Source organism: Myotis nattereri (assembly GCF_964212035.1).
Source record: "Myotis nattereri genome assembly, chromosome: 14".
In the NCBI taxonomy this organism is placed as follows: domain Eukaryota; kingdom Metazoa; phylum Chordata; class Mammalia; order Chiroptera; family Vespertilionidae; genus Myotis; species Myotis nattereri.
This window is the reverse complement of record NC_138089.1, coordinates 37,569,987-37,585,762: the sequence shown is the minus strand read 5'-3', so window position 1 is coordinate 37,585,762 and position 15,776 is coordinate 37,569,987. Positions and strand designations below refer to the sequence as shown.

At 41.7% G+C, this 15,776-nt stretch overlaps 1 protein-coding gene across 1 annotated transcript in view; it reads left to right on the top strand.

Moving 5' to 3' along the window:
* COL6A5 (collagen type VI alpha 5 chain) overlaps positions 1-15,776 on the top strand; it is a gene marked incomplete at both ends in the record, with an annotated part of 85,408 nt that overhangs the window by 30,270 nt on the left and 39,362 nt on the right. Inside the window, 12 exons of the mRNA XM_081105524.1 lie at positions 1,356-1,418; positions 2,068-2,133; positions 2,536-2,589; positions 6,347-6,382; positions 6,802-6,864; positions 8,453-8,515; positions 9,786-9,848; positions 11,344-11,406; positions 11,921-11,971; positions 12,096-12,131; positions 13,814-13,876; positions 14,916-14,978. Coding sequence (XP_080961650.1) covers positions 1,356-1,418; positions 2,068-2,133; positions 2,536-2,589; positions 6,347-6,382; positions 6,802-6,864; positions 8,453-8,515; positions 9,786-9,848; positions 11,344-11,406; positions 11,921-11,971; positions 12,096-12,131; positions 13,814-13,876; positions 14,916-14,978 — 684 coding nt within the window. The remainder of the gene's footprint in view (positions 1-1,355; positions 1,419-2,067; positions 2,134-2,535; positions 2,590-6,346; positions 6,383-6,801; positions 6,865-8,452; positions 8,516-9,785; positions 9,849-11,343; positions 11,407-11,920; positions 11,972-12,095; positions 12,132-13,813; positions 13,877-14,915; positions 14,979-15,776) is intronic.

Below are 15,776 nucleotides of genomic sequence, written 5' to 3'. Positions count from 1 at the left end.
AAAAAGCAAAATTACTTTGGTGACTTTGGTATAGCAAATCACAGTGAAACTTTAATTTTAGATTCATTTCAAAAGTTAATAATCTTTAAAAATTTAAATTCATTTCATGAATTAATACATGCTTACTTGGTTCCAAGCAGCTCTGCTTTTATGTTCTGATACATTTATTTATCAAATATTTTTTAATACCTGGGGCGTGCCAGGCACTGAGTTATGCACCAGACAAGCAGAAATAAACCACCCTGTCTTTGTCCTCAGGATTCTACAGTGTAGATGGGGAGACAGACATATCAATAGCTAATGGCAACACAGAATGTGATTGGGACCGTGTTGTAGGCATCTGCATGGGAGCCCAGAGAAGGGTTCTCACTCAGCAGGGTGGGGAGGAAGTTCAGGAAATCTCCCTGGAGGAAATGGTCACTGAGCTGAAGATGAACAGAAAGTAGCAAGACGTGGAGGAAGGGCATTCCAGACAGAGGGAACAGCATAAGCGAAGACACGGAGGCTTGGGGACTCTGCAGTTGATCTGCCTGGTAGGAGTATTAGAGAAGAGGTAGAGGGAGGTCAGGTTCAAGAGGTGCTAGAAGAGATGGGGAAGGCACTGGTGAGCCATGAGGAGGAGTTGGGCTTTTAACCATTGGGGAGTAGGGAGCCTTTGAAAGATTTTAAGCAGGGAGATCATAATTGATTTGCATGTTAGAAATATTACTTGGCAGTAGTCTGGAGGCTGTGTTGGATGCTAGGCAAAGATAAGAGGCGAATCTGTAACAATCAAGATGAGAAGTGATGAAGCCTCAAATAAAGCTATGGCAGTGAGAACAGAAACAGAACATATTGGTTAAGGAGATGGCAGAGCCTAGACTGGAGTGGACACCTATGTGCAAAATTTAGGGAAACCCTCATTATGCACAGAGTGAGTGCTTCCCTGAATTCTGCACCATAGGCGACTTGCTTATTTCCTCCTGGTTCTAACTCCGGGACATAAGATATCCAGATCTAGGTGACTAGAGGAGAAGAAAATTAGGGGTCAGTCCAAATGCCTGTAAGGATCCTGGCTTAGGCAAGTTTAGTTGGAAAAAAAGTGAATTTGAGTTAAGAACGGAACATCCCTGTAGAGGTCTTCTGTTGGCAATTTAATTATAGATGCCAGAAGTTGCTAGACTGGCTGGGATGTCCAATACAGTACCCTGTAGCAATATGTAACCATTAAATTCACATTAATTAAAGTGATAAGGAACATGGATCATTTTATCTGATTGATTTCCTCCCCTCCAAACACGCACAGCACTTGACATTTTAATATTATTATGAAACCTCCTACAAGCTAACTGGGAAACTCATTTTATTTTTTTCAGGGCAGCCCAGGTGCCAGAGGCCCCCCTGGAGAGTATGGGGAGAGGGGCTTCCCAGGGGATCCTGTAAGTTACTAGGGCCCAGTTGGCTCTGAATTTCTTGTTCTACAGTTCTTCCCTTTCCCTGTGTCTCCTGCTGATCCGTGGGCAAAAGCCTGTCTTAGGAGAGGGGGAGGTAGTTTGACAGAGGCTATTTGTTAGGGAAAAATCTGATTGGGGCTGATTACGTACAAAATTCAAACTGGGAACTAAAGTCCCACTTTAATCATTCTTATGTAGGTTGAGACGTTCAAGTTCTTTTGGTGGGGAAATTCCCATACTTTTGCTTATTGGGTTTCTAATCTCACAGATTCCCTATTTGTGGAGTTGATTACAGGGGACTCTTATTGCAGGATTGAGGGAGTGGCATAAGCCTGTTGGACTAGTGCATCGGAGAAGCAGCACAAAGGAAATTCACCATGGCTTCAGCATGCACTCTAATCATTTGTCATTTACTGCCACGCCCCCTTCAAACTTGGGGAACTATTACTTTCACTTTTTCAAACATCTATGAGATTCAAATATGGAGGATTTTCTCACACCCCTCAGCATTAACCCAAGTTTCTCACATCACACTCCTCATCACTTAACCCAAGTTTTTGTACCATTTTGAAAAACAAAACAAAACAAAACTGGTATTTTTTTATTCTGAAATTCTTTTTAAATCTTCCTCTAGGGTAATCCAGGACAAAACAGTAACATCAAAGGACAAAAGGGCTCTGAAGGACAACAAGGAAGACAAGTAATTGGCTCTGTTTTACTTATATGAGTTGATTAATTATGTTACTTTAATAAAATCTAAATTAATGACTTAGTAAAATATGTAATCCATCTATAACTGAACAAACCCCCCTGAAGTTCACATTGAAAAAAGCCATGTGACTGTAGGAGGTTACACTTCTATGGGCAAAAATACTATGTTTCTGGCAGGCGATATGTGGGGAAACTGGTAATAGCAATGTATGTTGCTATCCTGTTCTCCTCTTGAATGGATATATATCCAATAGTGTTGATATGCAGGAAGAGTCTAGAATGACACTTTTGTTCTTATCTTTTAATAATGCCTGAGGTTTTGATGCTGATGCCTTTTTAATTTATTTAGCACCTTTTGCTTTATGATCTTGGGGGGCTGTTGTATTTCTAGGGTAGAACCGGACAGAAGGGGACACAAGGCAGTCCTAATTCTGGAGGAGACAGGGTGAGTATTTTCACGGTCATTTATTTCCCCTCCTTATTGCCTGAAGCTGCCACAGAGGTATTCCAAATAGTTGTTACTGCAGAGTCGGCTGATCTGGGGCAGATACGTGGACACTATTGACATTTTGGGCCAGATAATTTGTAATGAGAGGCTATCGTGTGCATTAGAGAATATTTCACAGCATTCCTGGTCTCTACCCACTAGATGCCAGTAGCACCTCCTCCCCCCAGTTGTGACACCCAAACATGTCTGCAGAGATTGCGAAATGTTGGTGGTGGATGATGAGGGGTCAGATGGAAGGCAAGTTGCTCCTGTTTGAGAATCACTGTGACACAATTTGCTTGCCCCTACCTCCCTCTCAGAAAGAAGCCTTTGAAGAGAGTCAGGGACTTAAACACAAAAGCCCTCCTTTAATAGTGTAGTATCCTTGAGCTTCTATATGAATATTATGCATTGGGTAAATGCTTTTCATATATGGCCAGGGGGGAAGAAGAAACACAGATCAATTCTTCCTGGATGAACCCAAACACTGGCGATTAGTGGCAACCTCAAGGTCCTCGTATAACTTTACAGCATCTCATGTGATATCAAGCCTAAAACAATGATAATAGATTTTCCCTTCTTTTTAAGGAACAACCAAGAAATCACTTTTCTCTTTGTGGACTTCTAAAATTAGGAATGATATTGATCATGTGTGAGAAACCCCTTTATCACACGCTCAGCATGGAGATTCTAAAAAGAGAATAATGTACAAGGTCCTTGATCTGGCCCTGAATTTTACTCAAGAGGGAACAGAAAATACTTGGCTTTCTTTTTTATTACCGTCTTGTAATCTCATCACTTAGCAGGCTGTGGCTGATTGCCTTTTTCTCTGGGATAGATAGCAGATAGATGTGTTTTAATTTCCTCTTGCCTTTGTTGATCTTGAATCATAGTTCTTAAGGGAACTATGCCTAAGGGATAGCTTAGGCTGCCAGTGCTTCTGGTAGAATTCTTTGGGACGGTGCCCTCTTTTCCTCACTAGAGAATTAAAATTAATCAGAAGAAGCAAGAGAGCAGCAAGATAAGCTAAATGCTATAAATTTTAAAGCTAAATATGCATTTTTGTTGGTTTAAGAGAAAATACTTTTAGTTTTAAATAACTTTATAACTGTCACTATCAATCAGGCACTTTTTAAAAAAAGATGGTAGGGCCGGGAAGAGGGGGGGGTGGGGGGATTACTACTTGGATGCACTAGCTGATTACTCTAAGTTAGCAATTTTCAACCAGTGTGCTGCAAGAATTTTTAAAATATGCAATACCTCACCGATTAGTCAGCGGCACTGACTTCTTTTCCCTTGGAATGACAAAAAAAAAATGACAACAGCCAAAACAATAGCCATCAGGTATGAATGCAGTCTTAAACTGTAAATATATAGGTCATACAATAGAGTTGCATCTTAATGGCCACATTGCATAATAAGGTTGCATCTAATTGATTACTTCTTGGTACCAGAAATTCTTATATGTAAATATAGGCACCTGATTTTTTAAAAAGTCACTTTGGAGCAAAAAGAGTAGGTAATTATTACTATTATTATTATTATTATTATTATTATTATTTTGTAAATGAATAAAAATTATACCTGTATTTTGTCAGATTGGCAAAGATTATATTTTTTGGTATAGTGCAGAATGTTAGCAATTAGTTTATATGTGACATGAGATGGAAAAGGTTAAAAATCGCTGCTCTGAGTCACTCCCAGGACAGGAGGTTCTCAGCCTCCTTCCCCCAACTTCCTTCACTTCCCCGCCCATCTCCACCTTTCTACCCTTTTTTTTCCTGAATTAAATAAGGCAATGTGGATATAAAAAAGACCAAGCTTTTCTACCCTCTCCCCACCTTTCCAGTGAAGGTCAGAATTCCCTATGAGGGTCAGAGAAAATTAAGTGGATGAAAAATCCTAAAAACACAAACAAACCTAAGACATTGCCTCCTGCTGACACAATTTCAACTTATGTCAATTAATTGTTCACTGGCTGTTGCAAAAAAAAAAAAAAAAAAGTGAAGGTACTGAGAACCAGAGTATTTAAAATAACATTTCAGGTCCACTGCCTTTTGCCTGTCACACACAGATTGCTTATTATAATAGGACTAGAGGCCCGGTGCACAAAATTCATGCACAGGGAGGTCCCCTCAGCCCAGCCTGCACCCTCTCCAATCCAGGACCCCTTGGGGGATAACCAGCAGTCGGACATCCCTCTCACAATCTGGGACTGCTGGCTCCTAACTGTTCACCTCCCTGCCTGCCTGATTGCCCCTAACTGCCCCTCCTGCCAACCTGGTTGCCTCAATTTCTCCCCTGCTGGCCTGGTCGCCCCCAACTACCCCCCTGCTGGCCTGGTTGCCCCACACAGCCTGCTGTTCAGTTGTTTGGTCGTCCCTCACTACCCCCCCTGCCGGCCTTATCGCCTCACGCAGCCTGCTGTTCGGTCATCTGTCCGGTTGTTTCGGTCGTGATGGCCCCTGACTTTTTATATATTAGGATGGATTTGTACTTCTATAGCATCTATTTTAGGCCAGAGCCTGATCACATTACTTTCAAGTATTAATTCATTTAATCCTCATAATAATTCTACGAGGTAGATACTATTATTATGTCCAGTTTACAGATAAGAAAAATCAAGGAACCTTGGGCAGCTTGTCCAGGACAGAGACTGGTAGTAGGTGTTAGACCAAGGTTTGAACTGAGACCGTCTCATACTCTGGGACCTGGGCTCCTAACCACACTGAGTAAAGTTTATTGAGCCAATGCTCTGTGCCCACAGGCTTTAAAGGGCAGGGCTGAGCTCATGACTGCCTTCTAAGGACACAGATGAATGAATGAATGAATGAATGAATGAATGACATTTTTAAAAGTACTGTTTTATACCTAAAGTAATCATAGTTGTTTATCACAACAAAGGAAGTTGATGGTTGAGATGTGTCTGCAGCTCTCTCAAAGAGGCAAGGGTGGTAGGTGAGGAGGGGAGAGCACAGATCTTGTTGCTCTCTAGGGAAAAAGAAGTTAGGATCTGCTGCCTGAATCCTCTTCCAGCTTGGCTACCCTCTGGGAAGGAGAGGGTGTGGCAAAGACAGCCACTAGGTGGAGAGCCTGAGCTGGCAACGGGAGCCATTTCTGGAGAGATGCAGACTGATTTCAGCTTCAGAGATCAGCCCGGCTTTTCTCAGATGAACCTGGAGGTGCCATTTGGACCACAACAGGGTAGAACAGACCTCATCAATCATTTCCTCCTTATAGGATTCCACAGAAACAAACCTCAGTGGGCCCAGAAGAATCACTGTGTCTAACACTTTTGTACTCTTCCCCTGAGACACACTCAGGGGCCAGGACAGAGAGATGGGTGTGACACAGGTTGTTGTCACACAGAAGCCTTGCTGAGCACACAGGGCTTTGTGGGACTTGCAGGAGAGGGGAGGTAGAAGACAGGCTCTTCAGGATGGTTTGGTTGTTCAAACAGCCTCCTGGCTAATTGTCAGAGGTTGTCAGCCTGCAGCTGGGTCTATAATGACCTTTGGATCCGTTTGCAATCAATCCCCCAAATATCAATCTGTAATTAAGTGCCTAGTGTGAAAACTCATCTTTGGAAAGTGCCTCAAGGAAGCCATTGCTTTGAGCTGCTTGTTACTTATATGTCTATCAGAGAGTGAGACAGGCTGACTTGCCTCTAAGGAACCTCCATCCAGACACTAACACTTTGCTTTTTCTCTTCCAGGGAAGAGAAGGCCACAGGGGGCCCCAGGGGGTCCCGGTGAGTATCCTTCCTTTACTGTCCTAGGTGGTAGATGAGGCCAAGGAGATTCTCACATGCAAACGCATTGGGGATAATGAGCATTTGACTAGGGTGTTGTAGGAAGTGCCAGGCATTGGACATGATCCCCACTGACTGGGAAAGGAGAGGGGATCGGTTCAGCTGCCAGGAAGAGGACAGGCCAGACCTAAGGCAAAGCCTTCTTCACAGACACTTCATAGGAAGGAGGACGTATGCAATCCCAAATGCTGTGTCCTTGCATGCTTTTCATGTGCACTGGGAATGACTGCAATAGAGTGAAATTCTTTACCAGAGTAAGAAACAGCCTTTGTGTACGGTAGCACTAGGAACTATGAAGAGATGACCTATATGGGAACCAGGTGGAGAAAACCTTTACGCTGAAAACTCTCATTCTTCAGGGGGAGCTGGGAGATCCTGGACTTCCAGGCGCACTGGGAGCTGAAGGGTTACAAGGCCCACAGGTGTGTTGGAATAGTTCATCAATAATTGACAAATAATGCTGAGTTGTGCTGGGGGGTGGGGACGGTCAGGGAGAGGTCAATGGGGGGAAAAAAGACTTAGGTAATACTTTAAACAATAAAGAATTTAAATTAAAAAATAAAGCTGAGTTGTTCTGATGGAAAGATGGCAAGTCATTCTGTATAAAAATAAAGAACGAGAAATTTTTAATCCACCTCTTCCCTCCTCCAGGGTACGTGTCTCTGGAATTCTACATTTCCCACCATGGTGGGGGTTTTTGCTCCATCTAACCTGCTCCTACATTTGCAGCTCACTGATAAAGGCATGCTCTTGTGCTCACCTGGTACTGTGTCTGCGTGGTAGTAATAATGAATTATTAAACCTTAGTATTATATTAGTAATCAATATCAGGATCGACAAAGTGGTTTTCCTTAACTGAGGTCCTGCAGTCAGACTCCCATGAAAGAAAGTTAGGAATTGGAAGATGTTTTTCAACTCACCTAAAGCTAACTCCATAGGGGGTGACAGTGCTTCTAGAACATCACTGAGAGGACTTTATGGGAGCCATTTGTATTTTTTCTTAGTCTCGTCATTAATGACATGGGCACTGAGTCAGGACATGTGTGTCTCTCTTTCACATCAGAAGGATGCAAGGGCTATTCCTAGAGAACAGCTTTGTAGCATGTAGGTATTTAGTCGCCTTATAGAGTCCACTTTCAGCCTGAACTTGTCTGGAAGGGCCTGTGCAGGTGTGTCCATTCTAAGGCCTTCCCAAGAGTTCATTTTTCTTCTAGAAAGTTTCAGATTATTAATACTAACTTGGAATTTGGGATTCTCTTGAGTGGTTCTGGGGTACCTGAACCAAGCCACCAGGTAGCAGATCCTCTAAATTAAATAACCATGGGACCAACCTAGATCCACCCACCGGCTTTGTGAGGAGAGGGGTGACTGCCTCAGCCCCTCCAGAGTCCTTTGGTACTTAGACGGAACCAAATCCAGTGGCTCCAATCACCATATGCACGGGGCAGCCAGGGCCACTGTATAGCTGGTGCTTTGATAGTGGGAGACGTTACCAGCACCCCTCTTCTCACAGAACCATATGGGAACCATGCATTTGATGGTAACTATGGCAGAAAATGTGCTGTAATTCCTCTGATGGGTCTGCTGCTAAAACACCCTTTTGTGCTAACTTGAAACAACTCTGGTTTCTATTTATTTTAAACATTGAAAACACTTTGGCCCAGGGAACCTGCCCCATAAAAGGAACCGTCTTACCATTGCTTGTGTCTTACTTCCTTTTCCCATGGGTTTTATTTCTCTCTTTGGTCTCTTTTCCATTTCTACCTGTCAGAGAGGGATGAAGGTTTTATACCCAACCTGAGGCTTGCTCAATAAGATCTGTACCCCTGAGGCTGGGCTTCCCCTCAGTTCTTCTTTTAAATAATGCTTAACCTCCCAGTTAAAAGGCTGCTTGAAGGGTTAGAGCATTGCCTTTTCCTGCTTTAACATGGGGGTGTTTCAAATGCACACTTGAAGAATGTAAGTTCTCATTGACTTCTCTGCACTGTGTTTCTTTTGTTACCACAAAAGGGGTCCAATGGGATTCCTGGCAGCAGAGGAGAGAAGGGGAGCCAGGGGCATAAAGGACCTCAGGTGAGTGACTCAGAAACCTTAGTTAATTGTCTCCAGTCTTTATTTTCCTCTTGGTTTGGAAACACCTTCATATATAGTTAATTTTATATTATCTACATAGGGAGTATTTCATTTTAAAAAATATATATTTTATTGATTTCAGAGAGGAAGGGAGAGGGAGGGAGAGATAGAAACATCAAAGATGAGAATCATCGAAAGGCTGCCTCCTGCACGCCCCCTACTGGGGGTCAAGCCCCCAACCCAGGCATGTACCCTGACCAAGAATCAAACCGTGACCGCCTGGTACATAGGTCAATGCTTAACCACTGAGTTATGCTGGCTGGGCAGAAGTATTTCATTTTTTAATTAACTCGGGACAAATTTGAGACAAACTTTTAGCACAGCTCACAATCCTTGTACATAGCTTAGGCACTCCTCTTTCTCCTTCACTGGGTTTTACTCAGAAAGCACAGACCCATTGGATCAGCCTAAGAAAACATTTGGAAGAGTACAAATCTTATTGATTCATGAACATTTCAAAACTTAATACATTAAGTTTTTTGAACTTCTAAAAATTATCTGGGCCATGCAATGCTCCGTTGACTGTAGAGATTTGAAATTGCCTCTACAAAGATTCCTTACTACTCAAATTTATTTAATACCCAAGTTCAGCTTTGAATTCAACCTCTGAATCTACTTGGTTCCTGAGTTTCTGACAGTGAGTAATGAGAGTTTGGGTGGTGAGGGATTCATATGAAAAATGTTCTGAATCTGTTCAATTCTTCAGCGCAGCTGGTAAGAGTTCAGTAGGCTAGGGATACTAGCGTTTGCTCTGTTATCTTCCCAACATGCTTCTAAAAGACATTTTTGCCCATTTGCAGATTGGGAAACTGAAACACATTCAGCACACCACTTTGTGTGTGTGCATGGGGCCATGCACAAACATGCCGATGATGGTACAGTATCTTGTTCAACAAAATCAATGCATTACAACACACTGGCCACACTCAGAAATAGTGTGTGTTTAGTCAGAGGCGCCTTTTCTGTTTCTCTCTAAGGCCCCATATGGACAGTGGTGTCCTTGCAGATGAAGACCTGTGGTGCTCTAGCCAGGACTGTAGTCTGAGTCATCTGGTTTCAGCCCAGATGTCTGTCTCCCTGGGTGCCTGGCTTCCTTGTTAAGAAAGCGTGCAGGAGCTATTGGAGATGACATGAAGAAAAGCAGGCCTAATCTAATGGGTTTTCTACGCGTTGCTGCAGCGTTCCATTTCCATTTTCCCTTTTTCCCCAGGGTTCTCCTGGACCAGCAGGAGCTGAAGGGAGTGTTGGAAGACCTGGACCTTCAGGGAAAAAAGTTTGTGTTATTTCTTATAGATTTCAAATACTGAGAGGGAAATTTATCTCCATTCTTTTCTTGATTTTCATATTAATTCTTCACATGTTTGAATCCAGATACCACCACCCACCAGTTTTCTGCTAATAGATCGATGGGATTTTTATTTATTTGCTTGCCTATTTATTTATTTATTTATTTAGAACTTTGAGGGGATGATATTGGTTAATAAGCTTATATAAGTTTTAAGTCCACAATTCTATAATACATCATCCGTATATTGCATTGTATGCTCACCAAAGTTTAGTCTCCTCCCATCACCATGTACTTGACCCATTTATCCCTATTCTCCTCTGACAACAAACAAACATAACTCATTGACACAGACAACAGGATGGTGCTAATACATTCTTTTCCTCCCATTGAGAGGTAAATGCCCCATTTCTCTAGGATAGACACAGTGATCTCATCCATCATAAAAACAGCTTTGAAAACCATGGTGGCAGAGTTGGGCCGAGAGTGGGAATTGGGGGTGGTGGAGGGAGTGTCATCTCAAATCTACTTGTGCACGTAGTTCTCTAACTCAACATACCTTTTCTGGCCATAATCTTGCCGCCCTGTTTAAATCCTTTCAGCAGCTCCCTCCCCTAGGGCCAGCTCAGGAACCTGGAACCAGGGCAGTCACATGGGGGCCTAGCTTAGAAGGGCCCAAGCTTGGTTTAATGTTGTGTCCTCATCTTGAAAGTCTTACTATTTGAACAGGAGGCCAGTGCTTTCATTTTACACTGAGCCCCACAAATTATGTAGCCATTCTTAACTTCCTCAGGGCCCCGAGTAAAATCTCCAGACTTTCGAGTAGCTTAGAAAGCCCTTTGCTGATGGACCATGTTTAACTGTAAGGCTTCATAGCGCCTCTCTCTCCTGCATGCTTGCCTGAGGCTTCTCACCAGTGCCTCCCCTCTACCTGCATTATTCTCGCTCCTCCCTTGACCCTCCTTCCAGCTCACACATCTCATCCTTCAAGCCTCAGCATCCATGCTCCTTTTTCAGGCAGCTAGCCTCCCAGCCCCGCCAATTCTAATTTAGATTCCCCTTCTCTTTGCTGCCATCGCACCCTGAACTTTATCACACAGGTTTAGAATTGCCCATCCGTCTCTCTTTCCAACCAGGACCCCACTTACCATGTTCAGTGGTTTATTTTCCACAATAGTAAATAACCGTTGGATGGGCAAATGAACGGGGTTTTCCCTAGAGTAACTTTTCCACTCCTTGCCTCCTCCTTCTGTCCTTCTGTAACACTGGGAAAGCAGTCCTGGAGTCCAGCTATGGGTTCTGCTGATGCTTTCTGCTTACCTTTGGGAAAGGTTATTCATTATTGGTTTTCTACACCCCACCTCCTTACATAGCATTGAACTCTCCCTGAGAGCCCTGTCTCCCATCTAGTGGACAGAGCTTCCTACGCTGGGAGCTGGGTTTGACTTTTCCAATCTGAAACTCTTCTTGTCCCATTTATTAGGGAGAATCTGGCATTCCTGGAGATCCTGGGCTAGTGGGGCAACCTGGACAGCAAGGAAAACAGGTATGAAGTTTCAGGACCCTTGTCCTTTCCCTGTTCCAAGTGCTCAGTTCTGAGGCAAAGAGAAGGGGGCTGACACCATTTGGGGGAGTGAAGGTATTTCAGCACCTCCTAATTATGTGGGGACATTTCTCCCATCCCGGCAGCTCTCATTCTATAGCCGATCTGTTAAAATGAGGAAGAACAGTCAGAGGGAAAGGGGGCATGCAGGGAGGGTTATGGATAAGTTAGAATGGGCATTTCAATATTCTAACCACCAACAGTGGCCATATAGGCACAGGTCACTTGAAAAACAGCACTACCCTCTTCTCTCCCCTTCCTGTAAAACTCTAGGGCAACAACAAGAAGAGGGGAGTAGGCCAAGAAGTGGGCACCTGCTCTAGTAGCTCCGGCTGTGCCAGGGTCTCCGTCCCCCTGGAAGCCCTCAGTGCTTCTCTCCTGACATTATCATCTGCCCAGTATAGACTGCAATTAATTTTCAATTTTGAGAAATTAAAATGAACTGATTTGTTCACAGGGAGATTATGGCATCCCAGGCTATGGTAATATAGGACGAAAAGGAATACAGGTAAATATGGAAAACAATTACTTCTTTCATTGACGAAGCAAACCTAAAATAACACAAGAAAAAAAATGGTCATACGGTAGAAGTGTTGTGTTGACTTATTTATGTTTTCTGTTCAAAATTATAGGGCCCGAGAGGATTCCCTGGAGATATGGGGCAAAAGGTATTGTGCACATGACCTTTTTAAATTACCGTGATCATTAAAAAAAATTTTTGATTTATCTTTATTAGTGAAAGTATTACAGATGTCCCTTTTTCTCCCCATTAACCCCCTCCACGTTGCTCCATCCTCCTCCCCAGGCCTTCACTGCCCTATTGTCTGTGACCGTGGGTTATGCGTATATGCATATAAGCATGATCTTAACCTTTTAGTTGAGAATTGAAATAAATGTATGGATCTCAAAGAAACAAAAACATAAAGCAAGGCAATTGTTTTGCCTGGGCTTCATGAAAAAAGGGCTGTACTTATCCCTATGAATCTTTAAATTGGAAAAGATTGTCCTGTTCTTCATTGCTGATGTCCCTTTCCTGGAAACCCTAACTCTAGGTGTCCTCTGGAGTTTAGTCCTGTGTCCTCTTCTTGATTTCTCTGCCTCAGGGATCTCATTTAAACCTTGGGTCTTCATCTCTGATAGGTGTGGTTCAGTTAGTTGGATGTCATCCTGTGCACCAAAAGGACCCCCAGTAGGGAGTGTGTAGGAGACAGCCATCCATGTTTCACCCTCACATCGATGTTTCTCTCTTTCCCTTCATCTCTTTCTAATAATCAATAAAAATATGTAAAAAATATTGTTGGCTTCAGCTATTGCGATCTGTCCTTCATTTTTGTGGCCTTTATTTCTTCTCACCTGAAAGATTACAATGTTCTTCTCATTGGTCCCCTACTTCCCACTTCTCCCTGCTTCAATTAATCCCAAACACTACTATCACTTGATTTCCCCCCAGAGCATAGCCTTAATTTTGTTATTCTCCTGATCAAATAGCTCCAGAATTCCTCACCAGATTGAAATCCATCTCCATGTTCTACAACCAGACACACCCTTCGTTTTGACCAGAGTAGTTCGTGTTACATCTGTTTTATACACTGAAATTATGTAATAAGTTTTTCTTTTTTTAAGTGTCTTGCCTAGAAGAGTGTCTTCCATATAGTTGATGCTCAAATTAAAATTTAGAATATAGATTTTAAAAGGTGTCCAATCAAGCAAATAAAATTAACTATAGGAAAAAAGACAATATTTGGATTCTTAAAGTGCTTTTAATTGAAGAATTACCAAAAGAAATTCTTTCCTTAGGTAGAGAAGGGTACAAGAAGGGACTATACAGGTAACTGTTAGGACAAGAGTTCTCATTGTGGAGGACCAATTTTCTAATTTATTGAAAAAGGGGGAAAACAGCTTATTTAAATTTTGAGATAAATGTGAAATTAGCACATTGGTAAGTAAATGCTAAAATTAGTTCTCCCATGGTCAGAGTAAAATTTTTTTTTTTGCCTTCAACTTTTTGAGAATTGATTCATAAATTTAGGAAGTAATTCACCATTTAGTATTTTATGTAGTCAATGTTTCATGTTTTACCTAATTTTTGAGCATTTTTCTTACATATTTTTATTAACTGATTAGATAGCCATTATACATATTTATACATAAAAATTTGTATCCTTAGAAAACTTTAAATAGTTTGTAGAATAAGTGTATCAATGACTTAGTTCTAAATGACAGAAATTGACTTTTAGTGTTTAATATCTGGTATAAGTATAAGATCAATTAGGCTTTAGATTGGTGAGAATTATTTTTATTCTTTCACAGCAAATATTTCCCATTGATTTTCTTGTATCTGAATCTTCAGGGTGAAATTGGCAATCCTGGAATTCCTGGGGAGCCTGGACCCAAAGGATTTAGGGGACGAAGAGTAAGTAGCCTATGATTCCAGAAATAAAACATGTTTCCTTGAAAACTCTGGCTTTTGTGTTGCAATAATAAATGTGGATTATTGATCCATCCCAAGGACAACTAAAATTGCACTTCCTAGCTGTGTGCTCTTCAACACACCTTTCCTGGGTCTCTATTTCTACAACATGAGGGCTGAACTTAATGAGACCAAAGGTTCTTTTCAGCTCTGAAAGCCTATGGTTCCATGACTCTGGACGATTACAAAGATTTACAGATTGATATCTGGCTGTTTCAAGGATTGTCTGCATCATCCAGTCTTTTCTAAGGCACACATTACAGCCCAGAATATTGACCTTATGAGTGGAAATGAAGCTGACATCTTTCCATGGTGTCCCTGAGGGTTTTTTGACAATCCCACTACCCATAACCACGGTCATCTGGGATATTCATTTGACGGAAGGCTGTTGAGATCTAATTAGTGAAGTGCAGAGTAGAAGGTTGTACTTATTTAAAAACAAAATGTTGAGAAAACGTCCTTTCATTTTAAAGTTTGAATGGGATATCAGCAGTCATTATCAGCTGAAAGGGATGCAGTTCAACATATACTTTCCATGTGGCCAGGTAGATCTCATTAGCTCCATATCCATTACCTTAAGGTATGGGAATGGCACAGCCCTCTCATTTACCCTTATGTATGTGGGCAATTACTTTTTGTATTTGATCTTTTGCAGATGGAAGGTTTTTTATTAAATCTCTGGGTGCCCTAGTATATTTGCTTTTATTTTTTTGCACCAATCCTAATTTAAAATTAATTTAGATTTAAATGTACAACTAGTGCCAGAGCAAAGAATGTCACTAAATGAAGAGGCTAAGAAGGAAATGGATGTTTGGCAATGATTAAGAATGGACATTTGTATTACAAGTAAGGAATTCACTGGACTTGAATTAGTAGTTGCTTTGTTAAAAATTTATTTTTAATTGTAAAGTCTTATTAAAACTGAGGTCAGGTCATCCCATGGCTAGAAGATGTGGAAAGTAACACATATTTCCATCTGCAGCTCACTGTAGGCTTGAAAGGTGTAAAGGGATCTCAAGGAACGCACGGCCCCCCTGGACGGAGAGTAAGTATATCCATGAGGACTAAGTCACATGTGCTACTGGTTTCTAGGATGTACAATGGAAAGGGCATAGAATTTAAAGTCAGAAGCACTGGGTTCAAGTCCAAATTCTGCTTGTTACCAGCTGTGTGCCGTTCAGCCAGCCATGGAGTCTCTCAGTTTACCTCTAAAACAGAGATGACATATCCTATGTTAACCACCTCAAATGGTACCTGGGAGGATCACATAATCAAGCATACGAACTGTAAAGTTCAATGCAAATATTAGCGGCTACTGTTATTTATTTATTTATTTTTTTACTGATGTTTTAAAAATAGGGATGGGTTACATAAGCTTCATAAAGTTTCATCCTGCGGGGCAAGTTGATATAGTTTCCCCAAACCATTAATATTACTTCCTGTCCTCAAAATATTTGGAAATATAACTACCACTTTCCACTATGATTCCATCAAAAGAGAAATGTCACCTTTGGAAGCATTCCTGGACAGAGCCTAGCACATCTCTCTCTGATAAATATCCATTTCTCTATTTTAGTCTCACTCATGTTATGGTAATGATTTATAGACATGTCTCTCTCCCCTGATGAGCACAGGCAGTAAGAACTAAATGTTGCCAGCACCTGTGTTTTGTGTAGGAGGCGCAGGCAGCATTGTGTAAGGAGTGAAGAAACTGCTTACCTTGTTTTGTGCTTTGTGAATATTTTCTGACTACCTGGAGGAGTCCCTTACCTTGGGACTTTATAAGGGAAACAAATAACATGGGTGTTTTGTGAACGACTGAATCCATAGTAAAATGAGAAGA